The sequence below is a fragment of the Rhinopithecus bieti genome, unplaced genomic scaffold, assembly GCF_001698545.2.
Source record: "Rhinopithecus bieti isolate Rb0 unplaced genomic scaffold, ASM169854v2 scaffold_70230, whole genome shotgun sequence".
In the NCBI taxonomy this organism is placed as follows: domain Eukaryota; kingdom Metazoa; phylum Chordata; class Mammalia; order Primates; family Cercopithecidae; genus Rhinopithecus; species Rhinopithecus bieti.
Window position 1 is genome coordinate 95,147 of NW_016826056.1, and position 19,241 is coordinate 114,387.

Genomic DNA, 19,241 nt, shown 5'->3' on the forward strand with positions numbered 1-19,241 from the left:
ATGTAACAAAGCTGCACATTCTGCACATGTATCCCAGAACTTAAAGTAAAATTAAAAAAAAAAAAAGACAGAAAAAGAAAAAGAAAAAGAAAATGCTGTCCGCGCATATCTCTTAGGAGCATAGGAAGGGTTGTGAACCAAAAAGCCAGGGCGTGGTCGCCCCGCCCACCGGCCTCTACATCACCACCCCTCTCGCCGCTTTCAAGCGCGGAGATTGGCTGTAAGCAAGAAAGAGCCACGCCCCTAGTCTTATGACTCGCACTGAAGCGCCGATTCCTGGCTTTTGCAAGGCTGTGGTCGGTGGTCACCCGTGCTCTTGACCCAGGTCCAGCGAGCCTTTTCCCTGGTGTTGCAGCTGTTGTTGTACCGCCGCCGTCGCCGCCGCCGTCGCCTGCTCTGCGGGGTCATGGTGTGCTTCCGCCTCTTCCCGGTTCCGGGCTCAGGGCTAGTTCTGCTCTGCCTCGTCCTGGGTGAGTTGTCGGGCCCTCCCGATTAGTCTGTCCGCCTGGGCCCGGGGCGCCAGTTCAAAGCCACAACCTGAAAGACTGGTCCGAGGGGGAGGGGGTTGAGAGGCTCAGCAACTGACACTGGGCGGCGGCGGTTGGCCCGGGGAGGCGAGCGGTGACCTAGAGAAGGCCTGACAGAGGGATGGCGGGGAAGAAGGGCCCAGGAGAGTAAGAAGGGGCCGGTAACGGGGGATGGACGCCGAGGGAGTAGGCTGGGAGGAGTGAAGCGTGGAGAGGGTCAGGGTGGAAAGAGTAACTTGGGGAAAACACTGAGGAGTGAGCGTAGGAGTGTGGTACATGCAGATTTGGGGCGCCAGAGACAATTAGGAGAGTCCTGGTTTGCTGAGATCAGGGAAGAGTTTTGAAGATGGTGGAAAAACTATGGGGTGAGATAGGAAATTAAGAGAGGAGATCATGCCTGCCTGGAGTAGCTTGGGGGAAGAGTGTGGGTGGGGGACAGATGGGACAGATAGGACAGTAGAGCCTGAGGGGCAGGGACAGGGTTGGGCATTTTGAAGGCTGGAATTTGAGGCTGTGAAGAAAGGGTGATTCAAGAGATTAGGAGTGATGCTGGGTTTGAGTTTAGTAGTCATCGTTTTAAGGGCGAAGGAGCCTAAGGTAGCTGGGGCAATTTCCAGGAAAGAAAACTTGGACCCAACCTCTGGAGACTAAGGGGTTCGGTGGGAACTTTGATGGGGAGTGCACATCTGACTTGGAGGTATTGAGGATGTCGATTTTCTCCCAGTTTTGCTACTTCCTCCCAGCCAGACGCTGACAAAAAATCCCCAGACGTTTCAGTTAGGAGGGCCTCCCAGATGAGAGGTTTTGATAGACTGAGTTTGGTAGACCACCTCTTTGCCTTCAGAGTCTCTTGTTTTCTTTCTTCCCCATCACACTAGCCTATTACCTCATTTTTTGGGGGGTGCAGGGAGCAGGTAGACAACTTGCTAAGGATTGGGTTGTTACCAGGGCCTCATTAGAATGGCTGGATGGGGCCGGGCGCGGTGGCTCACGTCTGTAATCCCAGCACTTTGGGAGGCCGAGGCGGGTGGCCTCACCTGAGGTCAGGAATTGGAGACCGGCCTGGCCAACATGGTGAAACCCCGTCTCTACTAAAAATACAAAAATTAGCCAGGCGTCGTGGCACATGCCTGTACTCCCAGCTACTTGGGAGGCTGAGGCAGGAGAATCGCTTGAACCCAGGAGATGGAGGTTGCAGTGAGCCGAGATCGTGCCATTACACTCCAGCCTGGGTGACAAGAGTGAAACTGTGTCTCTAAATAAATAAATAAATGACTGGGTGAATGTTCGCTGATTGTGTTGTGCCCTAATAGGCAGTGGGTCCCTAACAGCTTTAATGCCTAAAGGTGAACTTTGACTAGTGTCTCTTCCTGACTTAATTCATGCTGTGCTTATTCTACCCACCTGCTCTTGCTATTTGTGACTTAATAAAATAACATAAAGAACAGACCCAGATGGAAGTGGGAAAGAAATAGACTTATTAGGGGTCTGAGAAAGCAGTGAGAGGTATACATTTTGTAATTCACATTTCAGTAGAATAAAATCAACACCCTGGAGTAGTCATTCTCAACCAGGGGACATTTGGCAACTTTTGGAGACATTTTGGTTGTCACAACTGGGGGATTGCTTTTAGAATCTAGTGGGTAGAGGCCAAGGATGCTGCTAAAAATCCTAACTAAGCACAGGGCAGCCCCTCGCAACAAAGAATTATCTTCCTGAAAATGTCATTGATAAACCCTGCTCAAAAACCATAGTATTGGAAGGGTTCTTGATTATCTAATTCAGTGACTCTCAAGGACCTTTTCATGGGTCTATGAAATAAAAACTTTGGAATAATGTTAAGAAGGTATTTGTCCTTTTTGGCTGGGCACAGTGGCTCACGCCTGCAATCCCAGCACGCTGGGAGGCTGAGGCGGGTGGATCACCTGAGATCAGGAGTTCAAGACCAGCCTGACCAGACCAGCCAGACTGGGTGAAACCCAGTCTCTACTAAAAATACAAAAATTAGCCGGGTGTCGTGGCACATGTCTGTAATCCCAGCTACCTGGGAGGCCAAGGCAGGAAAATCGCTTGAACCCGGGAGGTGGAGGTTGTGGTGAGCCAACATTGTGCCACTGCACTCCAGCCTGGGCAACAAGAGCGAAACTCCATCTCAAAAAAAAAAAGAAAGTATTTGTCCTTTGTCCTTTTCACGCTCATCCACTCACCAGTGTACAGCGGAGTTTACCAGTGGCTACATAACATGTGATGACCTCACCACTCTGATGTTCTTATATTTTATTCATTTCTCAGTTTTAATTTCTAATACTCTAAATATCAATACATATAACTCACACAAACCTCTGTGAAGTCCTCAGTGGATAAGAAAGTAAAGGGGTCCTGACACCAAAACATTTGGGAATCCCTGATGTAGTCCAACTGTTCATAGGGTGCAGGAAACTCTTCTGTAGCACTTCTGAAAGGTGGCCTTGAGGCAGGCTTTGCTTGGATACTTAATTCGAAGCCTTAACTGTACCTTGGAGCACTTACTGAGGGCCAACTGACCCTAAGAAAGGATTGTTTACAATGGAAAGTACCTTATCAGTGACTAGAACACATCTGACCAAGGCATCTGTTAATCAGTAGTTCCCTGCCAGTTGAATCTGTGCACAAATACAACACTGCTATTGTTTGGGGAAAGTGAAAAAAATAATAGTTGTCCTACTTGTTGGCTTCCATGTCATTAAATTTTTTTTGTTTTTTAATGAAAGCTTTTTTGTTTTGTTTTACAAAAGCAGTGCTTACTCATTGCAGAAAATAAACATGCAAAAAGAAGCACATAAAAGAACCCATCAGCTCATCTGCTAGTTTGCCATTTATTGATCGGGACTAACTAGATTCATCATCTTGGAAAATTTCCAAGATTGATCCCCTCCACCTCCAAGTTCAGAGCAGGATTTGGAAAAGTAAATATTAATAATGTACCTAGATCTGATTTTTAAGAGGTTCCAGGATGAAATAGAAACCATTTTTCTATACAGCTGCATTTTCTGATGGCTGTTGGTTCAGTGTGGAGCCCAAAGTCCTCCCATATGGCTTTTTCTCTCAAGAATTTAGCAGTTGCTTGGTGGGTTTTGCGCAAGTTACTTTTCTATATCAAAATGGATACCAAGAATAGGTTTTTGAAAACTCAGCAAATATTTGTAAAGTACCTACTATGTAGCTAGATCAATAAATATTTGTGAAGTACCTACTATGTAGCTAGAACTGTGCCTGGGTACTGTACAGGGTGCCAATGAAGGAGGACCTGTCCTAAATTTATAGTCTTATTAGCATTAGTGCTCTAGCTGTGCCAGTTTGACTTTGTAACTTTATAACTCTATCCCAGCTTCACCCGTAACCTTTTAAAAACAGCAGCTTTAGAGTAAGTACAGAAAAGGATTCTTAGAGGCTATATATTGGTCTTTTTCATAGAGATTAAATTATGCTGGTGTTTATTTGGATGAATTGTAACTGACCAGATAACTTTCCGAAGAGAAGCTATATGATTTAGAGGTGTTATAAAGTGGATAGTGAAAATCCTTTCTTTATATAATTGCCTAATTATGGTCCTTTTGTGACATCATAGATTTCAGGATTCTTCTGTGGTTATTGATTCTTATAACTAGCTTGACTTCTGTTTTTTGGTTTCTTTGTGTTTTTTTGTTGTTGTTTTTTGTTTTGGGGTTCAGATTTTTCTTTTTTAGGTTTGAGTCTTTTCTGGGTGGGGAAAACCTCACAGAAATATTCTTAGTGTCCGTCACTGGTAGGAGCCTCTCCCTTCCACACATGTTTACAGAATGCCTATTGTGTCCCAGCCACCATATTAGGTGAAAGTGACAGAGGAATGGATAAGACAGATGAGGTTCCTGCTCTCATGGAGCTTACATTTTAGTGGGAGAAGAAAGCTCGACAGATAAATAATATAATGTCAGATAGTGATAAACACTATGAAGAGGTTGGGTGTGGTGGCTCACACCTGTAATCCCAGCATTTTGGGAGGTCAAGGCAGGCAAATCACCTGAGGTCAGGAATTTGAGACAAGCCTAGCCAACATGGTGAAACCCCATCTCTACCGAAAATACGAAAATTAGCTGGGCATGTTGGCCGGCACCTGTAGTCCCAGCTACTTGGGAAGCTGAGGCAGGAGAATTGCTTGAATCCAGGAGACGGAAGTTGCAGTGAGCTGAGATCACGCCACTGCACTCCAGCCTGGAGAACAATAGCAAAACTCTGTCTCAAAACAAAACAAAACCCTATGAAGAAGATTACACAGGTAATGAGAAAGGAGAATGAGTAGATGATAGGAATGGGTGATGGTGGATGATCCTTCTTTATATTATGTGGTCAGAGGGCCTTCTATTATTGGGTGACATTTGGGCAGAGACCTGGGTGTTGGCAGGAGGCCAGCCATTTGACCATCTGGGGAAATAGGAATAAACCTTATCATTTGCAAAATCTTAGGTTGCTAGCCTATTTTCCACTCTTTTTTGTTTCCTCCTAGTTTTAATCAAGTCTCTCCTATGGTAGCAATCTCTAAGAGCAGAGACTACTTTATGTACTGTTATCTCCCATTTCCTACTTAGCATAGGGTCTGGTACATGGTTAACCCTTAGTAAATTTTTGTTGAAGATATTCATTGGTGGGCACTAGGGATATGATGGTAAACTAGACTCATTTAATCTCCTTTTTCTTCCATGAATTTTAAATGATGTTTTGCAAGAAGTACTTTCGGATTGAAAACTTCAAGATCAGTGCTAAGCAGTACAGATAATTATACAGTAATTTACTAAAGTATAATCCCATATAATAATGCTTACCTGTACTCCTTCAGATATACCTCCATAGTCTTGAAGGGGATAACAAGCACTAAGATTTTTCTGTAGACTTAAAACATTTCATTTAACTGATAACTTTGATTTTGAGTTTCTACCAAATTATTCTAGTTATAATAAAGATACTGGAAAGGACAGGCTTGCATTAGTTTGTTAGTCATTGATTATCACATCTGGTAGAGTTATAGATATTCAAATATGTCCCAAATACCAGATTAGTTTGTTAGTCTTTGATTATCATATCTGATAGGGTTATAGATATTCAAATATGTCACAAATATCAGATTATCACATCTGATAGGGTTATAGATACTCAAATATGTCCCAAAAGAACAGCTTTGTTCCCCTACATCTTTGGGTAGATTTTGTCTATAACCAAGGATTATTTCGTAGCACTGGAGCTGATTTAAATGACCCTTGATGCAGGAAGGCTGCTCTTCTTTCTGTAGTGCAAAAGCATTCTGATCATAATTTTTTATTAAAGTGATCAGAGATCCCCTCTGGCCCAAAAGTATACTTTGTAAGTACTTGTTGGTATCCTGCTATGCATTGTGAAAGAATTCTGGAGGTGTGCCAAACACTGCTCAACAATAAGCACTTTCCATTAGTTGAGTAATATTGAATCTTGTTTCCTACCCACTCTCTGACCTTAAAAAATTAAGTCATTTTATAGCTTAAAACATATTTTATTAACTTTTAATGCTCTTTTCATGTGTTCAACATTCTTACTTTAAAATCATATTACTTTTCTGTTTTAAGAAACTTACCAAAAGCAAGGGTATAAGGTAACTGAATGCAATGAGTGTACCTATTATTAGGAATTATAAAGGAGAAGCAGTTAATCTGACTTAAACCTGTAGGAAAACCATCACTCTGAATAGAAAACAAAGACAAATAGGTACTGTATGCCTCTGTGTCCTGTATTTTAAGAAGACCTTTTGCTCAACATGAGTTTGAGGACAAGAGTCCAGAATTTAATATGATGAAAGTAAACATAAAGCTAAAACGTGGGAAGGTTCCCTTTAGGTGCTGTGTTTACTAAAAGAGAGACTTGTAAATTGATATCTAACTTGTTTGGCAAATTTCTTTTAGCTCTGAAGGGTTTATATGCTTTCAAAGAACCTATTGGAGAAATATGCACTATAATTCTAAACAAGGGTAACTTGCCCAAAGTCTCACAGCTAGGAAGTTGGACTGCCAGATTTGAATTCTAGCTCTTCAATTCCAGGAATGGGGACTCTCAATCACTTCATTTTATGATCAATCCATTATATCTTAGATCATTGTTCCGTTTCTTTTTATTGGTCTTGTTTTATTGCTAGCATTATGTTCTTCCCCCACCCCTAATTTTGTGTGTTTATATTTTTTCAGCTACGTTTTGGGTCAGATAGACTTGCTAAAACCTAGCCACTTTTTGCATTGTCATACGCTTGGGGAAGTAAGGTCTGTGTTCTCTGTGAGAGGTGTTTTTTTTTTTTTTTTTTTTTGAACAGAGTCTTGTTCCATTCCCCCAGGCTGGAGTGCAGTGGAGTGATCTTGGCTCATGGCAGCCTCTGCCTCCTGGGCTCAAGCAATGCTCCCACGTCAGCCTCCCGAGTAGCTGAGACCATAGGCATGCATCATCACGCCCGGCTATTTTGTGTATTTTAGTACAGATGGGGTCTCGCCATGTTGCCCAGGCTGGTCTTGAACTCTTGAGCTCAAGTGATCTGCCCCCCTCCCCTTGGCCTCCCAAAGTACTAGGATTACAGGTGTGAGCCACTGCCCAACCAAGGTCTGGGTTCTAAAAGAATTTACAAATGACCTTTTTGGAAAACAGGATTGAGAGGATATTTGACTTTGAGAACGTTGATTTTGAGGCATACCTTTTTCATTTATTTAGAGTACAAACTCTCAGCTCTAAAATTACACACTCTAGAATATATTCATCTATGGTTTTTTAATGTCATAAAGCCTTTTAACAATTGGGTATTGTAAAATCAAACACAGCAATAAGGATGGAAATTGCTTGCTAGAGACTTTTTAACAAAGTGTAAATATTTCAACTGTAAACTTACTTTCTGGGAAAAGCTCTGTTCCTAGCTTGAAATCTATGTCAAAATTTATTGAGGCAAAACCCAACATGGGGCTTGAGGGAATATCAGAAGACTTATAGGTTCAAGACTTGGAAGAGCTAAAGGACTGGCCTCTCTGTAATTAGATTAAGCTACGTTTTGGATCCGTATTGCAGTGTGTTTTCACCTTGATATAATCAATCAGTATTTATTGAAAATCTAATGTGCATTCAGCACTACTTGGAATGATAGGAGATAGAGGAAAAGTAATACACATGGTGTCCCCTACCATGACACACATGATAGATGACATTCATATAAAAGACACACTGCTAGGGGTTGTGGCATAGATCAGATCATCTGGTCAAGGGAGCATACTGGAATTCAAATAAGTGACAGAAGTGTTATCTAAAGGGAATCTTGAATCTATCCATATATATCATTCATTCACAGACTTCGTACTTTTTTTTGTTAGTAACAAATTACTTGCTGTATATTATAATTTACCATGGCACACCAGTCTGTTATGAAGTGACAGTTGAAAACTGCTATGTTGGAGCTTATGACAGTAGGAGGGACAGGATTTACTGCTATAAAATAACTGAATAATTCAGGATAATATAAAATATACTGAAATGGGATATGCATTATTACTGCTCCTTGAGGGCTTTTATAGTCAAGGAAAGCTTTGTGGAGAAAATGGCTACTGAAAAAACAGATAGCATATCAGCCCAAGTTCTTAATTGTAAGGAAGAGAAATACAATTTGATTGATTTTAAGCAGAAAAAAATTTATTAAAAAGATACTGGGATGTAATGCATATCCTTTGGCCCCACAGTTTCATTCCTAGATATACAGCCAACACACACACGTAAATGTGTTTACCAATATGTGCAAGAATGTTTGCAACAGTGTTTGTAATAGCATCAAACCGGAAACTATCTAAATGCCCATTAAAGGTAGCATAGATAAGTAGTTTCTTTTCCTTTTTCTTTTTTTTCTTTTTTTGAGACAGAATTTCATTCTTGTTGCCCAAGCTGGTGGAGTGCATTGGCGCGATCTTGGCTCGCTGCAACCTCTGCCTCTCGGGTTCAAGTGATTCTCCTGTGTCAGCCTCCTGAGTAGCTGAGATTACAGGCATGCGCCACCATGCCCAGCTAATTTTTATATTTTCAATAGAGGCAGGATTTGGCCACGGTGGCCAGGCTGGTCTCAAACTCCTGACCTCGAGTGATCCGTGCTCCTCAGCCTCCCAAAGTGCTGAGATTACAGGCATGAGCCACCACACCTGGCCTGTATTCACCTGATCATAGAAGGTTATACAGCAGTGAGCACAGACTGCAATTACGCACAGCATGGGTGAATCTCACAAAACCTAAAATTGAGTGAAAGAAACCAGACACAAAAGAGAGCATAGTGAATGATTTTATTTATATCAAGTTGAAAAATGGATAAAATTAATATATAGTGTTAGAAATGAGGATAATGATTACCCTTGGGAAGGGAATAGTAACTGGAAGGGGAAATAAAGAGGGCTTTGGAAGTGTAGTTGACCCTTGAACAACACAAGTTTGAACTGTGTGGATCTACTTATACATGGATATAAGGCTCAAGCGATTCTCCTGCCTCAGCCTCCTGAGTAGCTGGGATTACAGGTGCCTACCACCAAGCCCAGCAAATTTTTAGTAGAGATGGGTTTTCACCATGTTGGCCAGGCTGGTCTCAAACTCCTGACCTCAAGTGATCCGCCCACCTTGGCCTCCCAAAGTGCTGGGATTACAGGTGTGAGCCACTGTGCCCAGCCCTCCTTATGATTTTCTTAACATTTTCTTTTCTCTAGCTTTATTTTCAAAACACAGTATATAATACATATATAACATACAAAATATGTGTTAATTAACTGTTTATGTTGTTGGTAATGCTTCCAGTTAACAGTAGGATATTAGTAGTTAAGTTTTGGGGGAGTCAAAAATAATATGCAGATTTTCAATTGTGCAATGGGTCAGCACCTGTTCTGGTAATGTTCTGTTTCTTGATATAAGTGGGTTTGGTTTGTGAAAACTATGTGAGCTGTAGACTTAATATTGTGTACACTTTTCCCTTACATCTGTTATACTGTGCCTGTTTCTGTACATATGTTACATATGAAATGTTTATTAAAGGGGTATATTGGGTAACTCAGAATTTCTGGTGCTCCTGGCTATATATACCAAATCCCAATTCAGGATTCAACAACCCAGATCATGCCACTGAACTGCACTACCACTGCCAAGTGTGAAGTTGCAGCTTGCTCTGCTGGCCTTGTTGCCTGGGAGCTTGATCCTGCTTCTGCTACTCCACACCTGCCTCCCACCCTGTTCCACTCCTGGCTCCATTTGCAGCCCTCCTTTCAACGTGTGGGGTGGATACCTTTGTTAGGCAGAGCCTAGCACAAGTGGTCCTCCTTACTGCAAGGGAGTCTGTGAAAGCAAGTATCCAGTGTTTTCAGCTTTTATAGTGGGTGGTGATTTCTGCTAGAAATTGTAACAAGGGGACAAGGGGTATTTCAGATTTGGGGCAGCCAAAAAGAGAGGAAAATCCATCTTTGAGGTGAGCATTTAGGCCAATAGAAGAAAATAGACTTCAAGTGTTAGGAACAATAGAAGCCCAGGGTAGAGGTTGAATAGAGTATGGCATTTGAGCCCAGTGGAAACAAGTTTAACTGGATTAAAGGGTGTGATCTGGGAAAATAGTTTGAGAAAAGAAAGCAATAGGATGGGACAAGATTAAAGATTACTTTGAAAGTCAGGCAGAGGAATTTAAATTTCATATGGGAATTTTGGAGCCAGTAAAAGTTTTTGAACAAGAAAGTGTCGTAAAAGGACATGGTACTTAAGGATTGTTAATCTGGCAGCACTTCTAGGGGTATCTAGGCATTGTTTGTCATAATTTAGGTATGGGGTGATAGATTGGGAGTAGAAATAAAAGGCAAAGATTGGATTTAAGAGAAGATTTGAAGGAAAAAAAATCAACAAGACTTCTTGAAGAGAAAGAAGTAGAGGCTATTTCTGAAACTGAGCTTGAGTGACTGATCCCACTCTTCATTTAGAGCTAGCGAGGCTGAGGAGGGACCCAGTTTGGAGGAAGTAGAAGAATGAATTTTAGTTTGGGAATTGCTGAGTTTGAGGTGAGAGATATTGAGTAAAAGTGGTCCCTGTGTAGTTAGAGTTGGGGACCAAGAAGTGGAAAGAATTGTACTCCCAGGCATAAAGGCTGTGAAGGGAATGGAACAGAGTGTGCCAGAACCCTCGGGGTGTTTCTCAGCTCTTGTTTACAGGCCACCAGGTATACTATCTTGAATTTGATTTCAAGTGATACGTTTGAACCACAACCTCTACCTTCTGTTTCATAAAACGTCAGTTCTCACACCCCAAGACACATTGATGCTATCACTATTTTACATGGTCTTCTTCCTGTTATTCTAATATCTTTGGAAAGAAAACGATTAATACATTTGAGGCTTTTCTTGGTTATTTTCAATACTTTTGAATGCTTTGAATACAAGGAGAATAATATACTGAAGCTAGAGACCTTAAACAAGACCAAGAAAGACTGAATATAAAAAGCAAACCTCCAGTTCATTAAAATTGTAAGTTGGAGCTCTTGGCTCCACTGCAGGGAGCCTTGGATCAGTAAGTGTGACAGCTCCCTTCCGTATTGTACTTAGAAAAGAATGATCGTAAAACCTACTTAGGCCTCACAAGGTCTTTTTGAGCCTTAGCCAAATGCATTTAGTCACTGTCAGTAACCACAAGCTTTAGTATAATATTCTGGCTTGCAAAGCAGCCAGGTCTCCAGAGCATGACGATAGGCTCTTGTATACAACTTGAATGCTGTTGCCGAGGCATACCTTCTTGATATTCATCTTAGCACTTTTCTGTAGTCTATAGCATGTCTGTACCTGTAGATGACAGTGGATTGCTCAGATATTTTTAAAGAGTATGCAAGTATCTTAACAGGAAACAGCTTACTCTTTGGGTAATGTGTGATACAGTGAAGAAAATCCCTTAAATAGTTGCTCAATATTTATGCTGCTGGCATGTTTGCTGGAATATTTTTTCACCTCTGAATTAGTATTTTGAGTCCTTGGGCTCTTCAGTTTAATAGGTAATGTTTCTATGTTTAAGTGTAGAAGATCAATCATGTTAGCTGAAAAGTCCCAAGGCTTTTCTGTCTCTGTAATATTTCTCTGCCTAAAGAGGTAGCAGGTTGAAAATTTAGGAAGTAACTTTGTGTCAAAAAATTCATCAGCCTTTCTAATCAATTAGATTTTAAAGTGAAACAAAGTGATAAACTTTGCATTTATAAGAATTCATGTTTTTCTTACGGATTTAACAGCCCTTTGCAACTCTGCTTCCTTGGTTACATGATACTCGGAAAGAATATCTGATCACATCAGAATAAAATCGTTTGAGAAGACATCCATGTGTCATAGGTTGTGTAGCTTGCAACAGGATTTAAAGCAACAAGATGATAGAATCTATCATTATTTTTGCAGAGAATGTTTCACCAGCTGGTCTGAGAGTAGTTTTACACCCCTACCAGGCTTCCTCTTACCTCATTTACCTCAAAAATCACAAGTCCTAACAGGCAAACTGTAACAGCCTAAAACAAAACTAGTAAGGTATAAATGCATGTGGAAATGATTATTTGAAGGCAAAAGGCAAATAAATGTCACCAGTCTGAGCCATTACCTAAGCATCCTAGGTCTAGTAACCATTCTTTTGGTAAGGGATAATGCCAACTTTTTTATCAATAGGATTCTGTTAAAATACAAAGAAAACAGTCAGCAGGATACTATATATATACACATACGTATGTGTATACTATATATATAGTATCCTGCTGACTGCTGACTGCATGTATATGTATATACATACATATGTATATATGTATGTATGTATATGTGTGTATATATGTATGTGTATATATAGTATCCTGTTGACTGCTGACATATGTATGTGTATATATAGATATACTTTTGTTTCATTTTAGAGCTAGTTGAACTTCAGTGGTGGATAGAGCTTGTTTTTAATTTGTATGTATTTTTGTAGTACAATTTTAAAATCTTATTTTTTAAAATAAATCCAGGAGCTGTGCGGTCTTATGCATTGGAACTTAATTTGACAGATTCAGGAAAAGCCACTTGCCTTTATGCAAAATGGCAGATGAATTTCACAGTACGCTATGAAACTACAAATAAAACTTATGTAAGTATATATTTTAATTTTTCTTTGAGTTTTATAGTAGGAATTTAATTGACTTTTTTAATCCTTTAGATACATGTATACAAATGAAATTCCACATTGACTGACTTAATGCTTAAACTCTGGGAGTTTTTTTAAGCATACACACTCGGAAGTTATTCTGTTTAGTGTTAGAATGAATATTTCTTCTGATTCATTGGTTCTTAGGAGTTTTTGTAGGACTTGATTAAGGGCAAATGATCTGAAGATGACTATATGGTGTTCAGGTCTAACTATTTCTGTAAAGTATTTAAAATGTACTAGCACCAAAGCTTGCCCTTTTAAAATATAGCTTCCCTTCTGGGCTTGGTGTCTCATGCCTGTGATCCCAGCGTTTTGGAAGGCCAAAGCAGGAGGATTGCTTGAGCCCAGCCTTGGCAACATAGTGAGACCTCATCTCTACCAAGAAAAAATTTAAAAATTACCCAGGCATGGTGGCACATACGTGTAGCTCCAGCCACTTGCCAGGTTGAGTGGAGAGGATTGCTTGAGCCCAGGAAGTTGAGTCTGCAGTGAGCCATGGTTGTGCTACTGCACTCCAGCCTGGGCAACAGAGCGAGACTCTAGCTCAAAAAAAAAAATGCTTACTTAGGTTGGTACAGAAGTAATTGCCATTAAAGGAACAAACCACAATTACTTTTGCACCAACCTAAGTAAGCGATTCTTTTTGGCACAAACAGCAATTACTTTTGCACCAACCTAACACTAAAATCTCCCCCTTTTTGGCGTCTCCTCTTAATCCCTTTGCCTTCTTATTTTCTTTTGTTAAGGTCCTGACTACTTACAACCTAATTTTTTTAAAAATCAGTTTAAGAACAGCAGCTCAAGCAAGTTTTCCTTTTCTTTTTAGACATACATGAATTTATCCAGAGGAGTGATATATAGCTGAAGAATCAGGGACTGTTTTACACAGCAAACCAGGCAAAGGGCAACCTGGCCACGGAGAATGTATGATTTAGGCTGAAGTGGCATGCCCTGCATAAATGGTTGGTGCTACTTGCTCCCTGTTTGTTTCTCACCCCCAAATTTCTATTTCTTTTAGAACACTGTAACCATTTCAGACCGTGGCACTGTGACATATAATGGAAGCATTTGTGGGGATGATCAGAATGGTCCCAAAATAGCAGTGCAGTTTGGACCTGGCTTTTCCTGGATTGCGAATTTTAGCAAGGCGGCATCTACTTATTCAATTGACAGCATCTCATTTTCCTACAACACTGGTGATAACACAACATTTCCTGATGCTGAAGATAAAGGTAACCTTAAGAATGGATGTGTGTTATGTTCTCTTGCTTTTTATTAATGATAATGTAAACAATTTAAAAATTGTTATGAATGTCTGTCTTCCTAACTAGCATGGAAACTTCATGTCTTTATACCCCTCCCACCGACCCCATGCATAGCACATATGCCGCCATCCAACACACTGATGATATTTGCTGTCATTGCTTGAGTGACTTACTGTGTACCAGGTATTACCCTAAGTGTGTCATCTGCAGCATCTCACTTAATTCTTAACAGCAACCTTGGGAAGTAGATGTTGTTTCATTTTTACAGGTAAAGGAAATGAGACTTGATAAGATTAAATGACTTCCAAACATCACACGATCTAGTAAGTGGGTGAGCTGGTGTTTGAAGCAGTCTATTGACCTGCAGAAGTCGTATACTTAACTCTTATTGATTTCATTCAGTAGTGGGCACGAAACAAAGGTTTGATGAATGAGAAAATGCTTTACTAATAGCTACTTTATTTTCAAGATGGGGAGTCTCACTATGTTGCCTAGGCTAGTTTCAAACTCCTGGGTTCAAGCAATCCTCATGCTTCACAGCCTCCTGAATAGCTGGGACTACAGGCATGCACCACTGCACCTGGCTACTAATATATATTTTAAATGTGTACAAGTTAAGTAACTTGAGATTAGGAGAAATGCCTCTTGTTCAAATCTTTTTATCATTTAGGTTGGATTTTGATTGAAAAGTAAATGATGATTAGTTAAAGGTATAGTAGTCCCTCATTACACTCAGGGGGTATCATTCTAAGACCTCCAGTAGATGCCTAAAACTGCAGTTAGTACCGAACCTTATACAGGAAATGCTATGTTTTTTTGATCTGATAACAAAGATGGCTACTAAGTGACTAAACGGATGGATAGTGTAGATAATGCTGATATACTGGATAAAGGCATGATTCATGTTCCTGGTTGGGCAGAGTGGGACAGCAAGAGATTTCATCATGCTACTCAGAACGGCGTACATTTTAAAACTTATGAATTGATTACTTTTGAAATTCTCCACTGAATATTTTCAGAGCTCAATTGACCATGGGTAACTGAAACCAGGGAAAGCAAAAACTGGATAAGGGGAGACTAAAGTCAATATTTGCTGTTATTTTAAGACAATTTCAGGTCAAAATGAACTTGGGAAGGCATCGGCAATTAGGCCATTCTAGTAATTCCCAGAACTGAAATGCATGTTAAAATATTTTGAAGATATAGAGTGTAGAGGTTTATTTTATTTTATTTTTTTGAGCTGGAATCTCGCTCTGTTGCCCAGGCTGGAGTGCAGTGATCTGATTTCAGCCCACTGCAACCTCTGCCTCAAGCAATTTTCCTGCCTCAGCCTCCTGAATAACTGGGATTACAGGTGTGTGCCACCACACCCAGCTAATCTTTTTTAGTAGAGACGGGGTTTTGCCATATTGGCCAGGTTGGTCTCGAAATCCTGACCTCATGATCCACCCACCTCAGCCTCCCAAAGTGCTGGAATTACAGGCGTGAGCCACTGTACCTGGTCGAGATTTTAATTTTGTTAGGGATGTAATTCTCTTCTTTCTCCCCCTGCCCGTTGAGACTGAGTTAATGTGGTATTTGTAGTAGCTTAGCTCTTCACACAGGTAGTGTTTCATTCTGACCCCAGAAACACAGGTAGATGGGCTTTAGTTGCCTAGACCTGGGGATTAATAACTCATTTGGACTTATGGATATCAAAAGATCATATTTGAAAGAACCAGAAGTAAATAAGCTCATGTAAAACTTGGGAGGTATTGCAGAATGAGACTTGGAAATCAAATCCTAGTGTTCTTTTACTAATCTCTTAGTTTGAGAGTATAACTAAAGCAAATGGTTATTGCCTATCTTATTAGTTTATCTTTGTACCCTGTTTTACCTTTCAGAGCTAGTATAAGATTTGCCCTTCACTTTCAAGTAGCCTAAGAATGAGCTGGGGAGACAAAGCTAAATGCTATTCCTGAGTTACATGGAAAAATTGGAAAACACTGAGCTCAGTCGGATTTTGTTGTTGTTGTTTGCGTTTTTGTTTGAGGGAGTAGAGGGTTCATAAATCTCTTCTGATAGTGTGAGGAAAACTTTAGACTCCCTCTGAAAAAAGAAAAAGTACACAGTAAACTTTGCATATGGAACATAGTCCCTGAACCCATATGTAGATCCCTGTGGTTAAGAGTGCCTGATTTAGATCGAGCATGGTGGCTCATGCCTGTAATCCCAGTACTTTGGGAGGCCGAGGCAGACTGTTCACTTGAGCCAGGGAGTTCAAGACCAGCCTGGGCAACATAGTAAGACTTCGTCTCTACAAAAAAAAAAAAAAAAAAAAAAAAAGACTGGCTGATTTAAAAGTGTTCCCACAAGTGGTCCTGATTAAGAGGAGTGATAAAGGAAGGCTTAAGGTATGTGTTAGAGTAGTGAGAAAGCTTGGTAGAGAAGTAGGACCTGAGCTGAAACTCAGCTGATGGTAGAATTTGAATAAGTGGAGGATTTTGAGCAGGGTGTTTCCAGCAGGGAGAAGCATAGCATATGCGGCAGTAATTGGAGAGCTGCCTGATTAAATCAGAGGCTGTGTGTGTAGCAGAAGGAAAATAAAGTTGGTGAAATGCAGTGGGCCTAAATTATAGGGACCTTGGAAGCCAAGGAAAGACATTTAGCTTCATGGGGTAGGCACTGGGGAATCATTTTAGTTTTTTAAAGCAGGAAAATGATATAACAAAAGCAGAGACAGTAACTTATAAGGAATATTCTGCAGGATTAGTTGAGAAGTGAGGAGACTGCAGGCAGAGATGCTGGCTTAAGAAGCTGTTACAGTAATCAAGGGCTGATGTAATAAATGCCTGGACTATGGGGGCAGCAGTTGTTAGCAGTTATTAGGAGGAGGTGTTTAATCTGACATATTTGGATAGAAAAACTATGGACCCTGAAATGTTAACATTTCTCTCTTTCCCCGTTTATTTAAAACAAAGGGAGGATTACTTTTTAAATTACTACCTTCTGTGTAATAATATTTGAAACTATTGGGAATGCTAAATGGCTTCCTGAAATGGACTATTGATAATTGTTTTTGATATAATTCAGTGTTTCAAGAATACTAATTTATGGCCGGGCGTGGTGGCTCACACCTATAATCCCAGGACTTTGGGAGGCTGAGGCTGGTGGGTCATTTGAGGTCAGGAGATCGAGACCAGCCTGGCCAACATGGTGAAACCCTGTCTCTACTAAAATACAAAATTAGCCGGGTGGTAGTGGCGCGTGCCTGTAATCCCAGCTACTTGGGAGGCTAAGGCAGGAGAATCACTTGAACCCAGGAGGCGGAGGTTGTGGTGAGTCAAGATTGTGCCACTGCACTCCAGCCTGGGTGACAGAGGGAGACCCTGTCCCCTACTCCTCCCCCCCAAAATACTAATTTAGGCCAGGTGCAGTGACTCATGCCTGTAATCCCAACACTTAGGAAGGCCAGGCAGATCGCTTGAGCTCAGGAGTGTGAGACCAGCCTGGGCAGCATAGTGACACTCTGTCTCAAAAAATAAAATAAAAAACCACGAATTTATTTTAGGCGTCTGATAATTGAAGTAATATTGAAGTTGCTTTTTTCTTTTTAAAAATTTTTTCATGATTAAAATATAGAAATGTACTGGCCAGGTGTGGTGCTGGCTCATGCCTGTAATCCCAGCACTTTGGGAGGCCAAGGCAGGCAGATCACCTGAGGTCAGAAGTTCGAGACCAACATGGCGAAACCACATCTCTACTAAAAATACGAAAATTAGCTGGGCATGGTGGCGTGTACCTGTAATTCCAGCTACTTGGGAGGTTGAGGCATCGGTTGAACCTAGGAGGTGGAGGTTGCAGTGAGCTCAGATCATGCCACTGCACTCCAGCCTGGGCAACAGAGCAAGACTCCATCTCAAAAAAAAAATTATATATATAAGTTACATATATAATAAGGGTTTTTTAAAAGGCCCTACATATATATATATACACACAAATATTCTATATATATAAAGATTATATATGTATACAGAGAATAATATAGCAGACCCATATGTACCCATTATCCAGAATTCATAAATGCTGTTTTTTTAATGTCTGTGTCACTTTTGATTAAAAGATAAAACGTTGACGATACAGTTTATATTTCCTTTGTCTTCACTTCCCAGACCCATTTTCCTCCTTGCCTGCTAAGAGGCAAACACTTTCATGAATTTGGGGTATAACCTTCCTGTCTTTATGTTTGTTTTTCACTACATAAGTACATGTTCATAAACAATACATAGTTAAAAAAAGCTATTCATAGTATAACTCCAATATGTCTGCAAGTTGTCTTTTTGCTCATTTGTTTTTGAAGTCGGTCTATGTACAGCCAGTTCACATATCTATTCATTTTGTTAATGGTGAGAAGCAATTCTGGGAAAATGTTCTAGTTCATTGTTTTGTGTTTGTTTGTTTTGTTTTGTTTTGTTTTATTCCTATGGCCATTAGGGGGTGCCAAGGCAGCATTATATGGCTGCTTGCTACATGATGGACAGGCACAGAAGGCGGCATATATTAAGGACCTTGGATACTTTTCCTTTCTTGCTACTTCTCCAAAAGAAGCCAAACCACTTAGGTGACCATCATCTTTTGAAGTTTCACTATACGCAGGCTAATAAAAACTATACGAAATGGCTGTAACTTACTGCTTTCATATTCTGAAGATTCCCTGAAATTGAATCATCTTTAAATTTAATCCAGGAAGAGGTTCTATAAGCTCATTGGAGTTAATATAACTTACTTGGGACTAGTAAAACGAAAATAAGGATTTACTATACAAATCCATGATTAATCCATCTCTCTTGCTTCCTTAGTTACAGTCACTAAGTCCTGTTGATTCTACCATAGATAAGTGTTTTCAGTTTGGCTTCTTTGCTCTCTTTCCACTGCCCCACACCATCTTAGTTTAGGCAACCCTCCTTTACCCTTCACCTTAACCAGACCATCACTCTCTGGTTTCCCTCTAAAGTGGCTTCCCTGAAAAGTTTTCCCCCATGCCTATCCCCTACAAATTTGCTATCTTCCTTAAAATAAATTATATATATGTCATTTCCTGCTTTAAAAACAGAAGCTAGCCCTCCACTGCTAAAAAGAAAAGCCCAAACTGGACTTAGATCATAGAAGATGCTTCAAAGTATGATTACCTGCAACTTGTCTTTCCTTCTCAACCCCCATTTATTTTTCTTTTTCTTTTTTTTTTTTTTTTTTT

At 40.4% G+C, this 19,241-nt stretch overlaps 1 protein-coding gene across 1 annotated transcript in view; it reads left to right on the top strand.

The window, feature by feature from the left end:
• Nucleotides 1-152: 152 nt before the first annotated feature.
• The window catches only part of LAMP2 (lysosome associated membrane protein 2), a 32,157-nt gene continuing 13,068 nt past the window's right edge, over nt 153-19,241 (top strand). The window contains 3 exon segments of the mRNA XM_017863264.1: nt 153-470; nt 12,565-12,683; nt 13,762-13,975. Of these exon segments, the coding sequence (XP_017718753.1) occupies nt 407-470; nt 12,565-12,683; nt 13,762-13,975 (397 nt within the window). The 5' untranslated portion in view covers nt 153-406.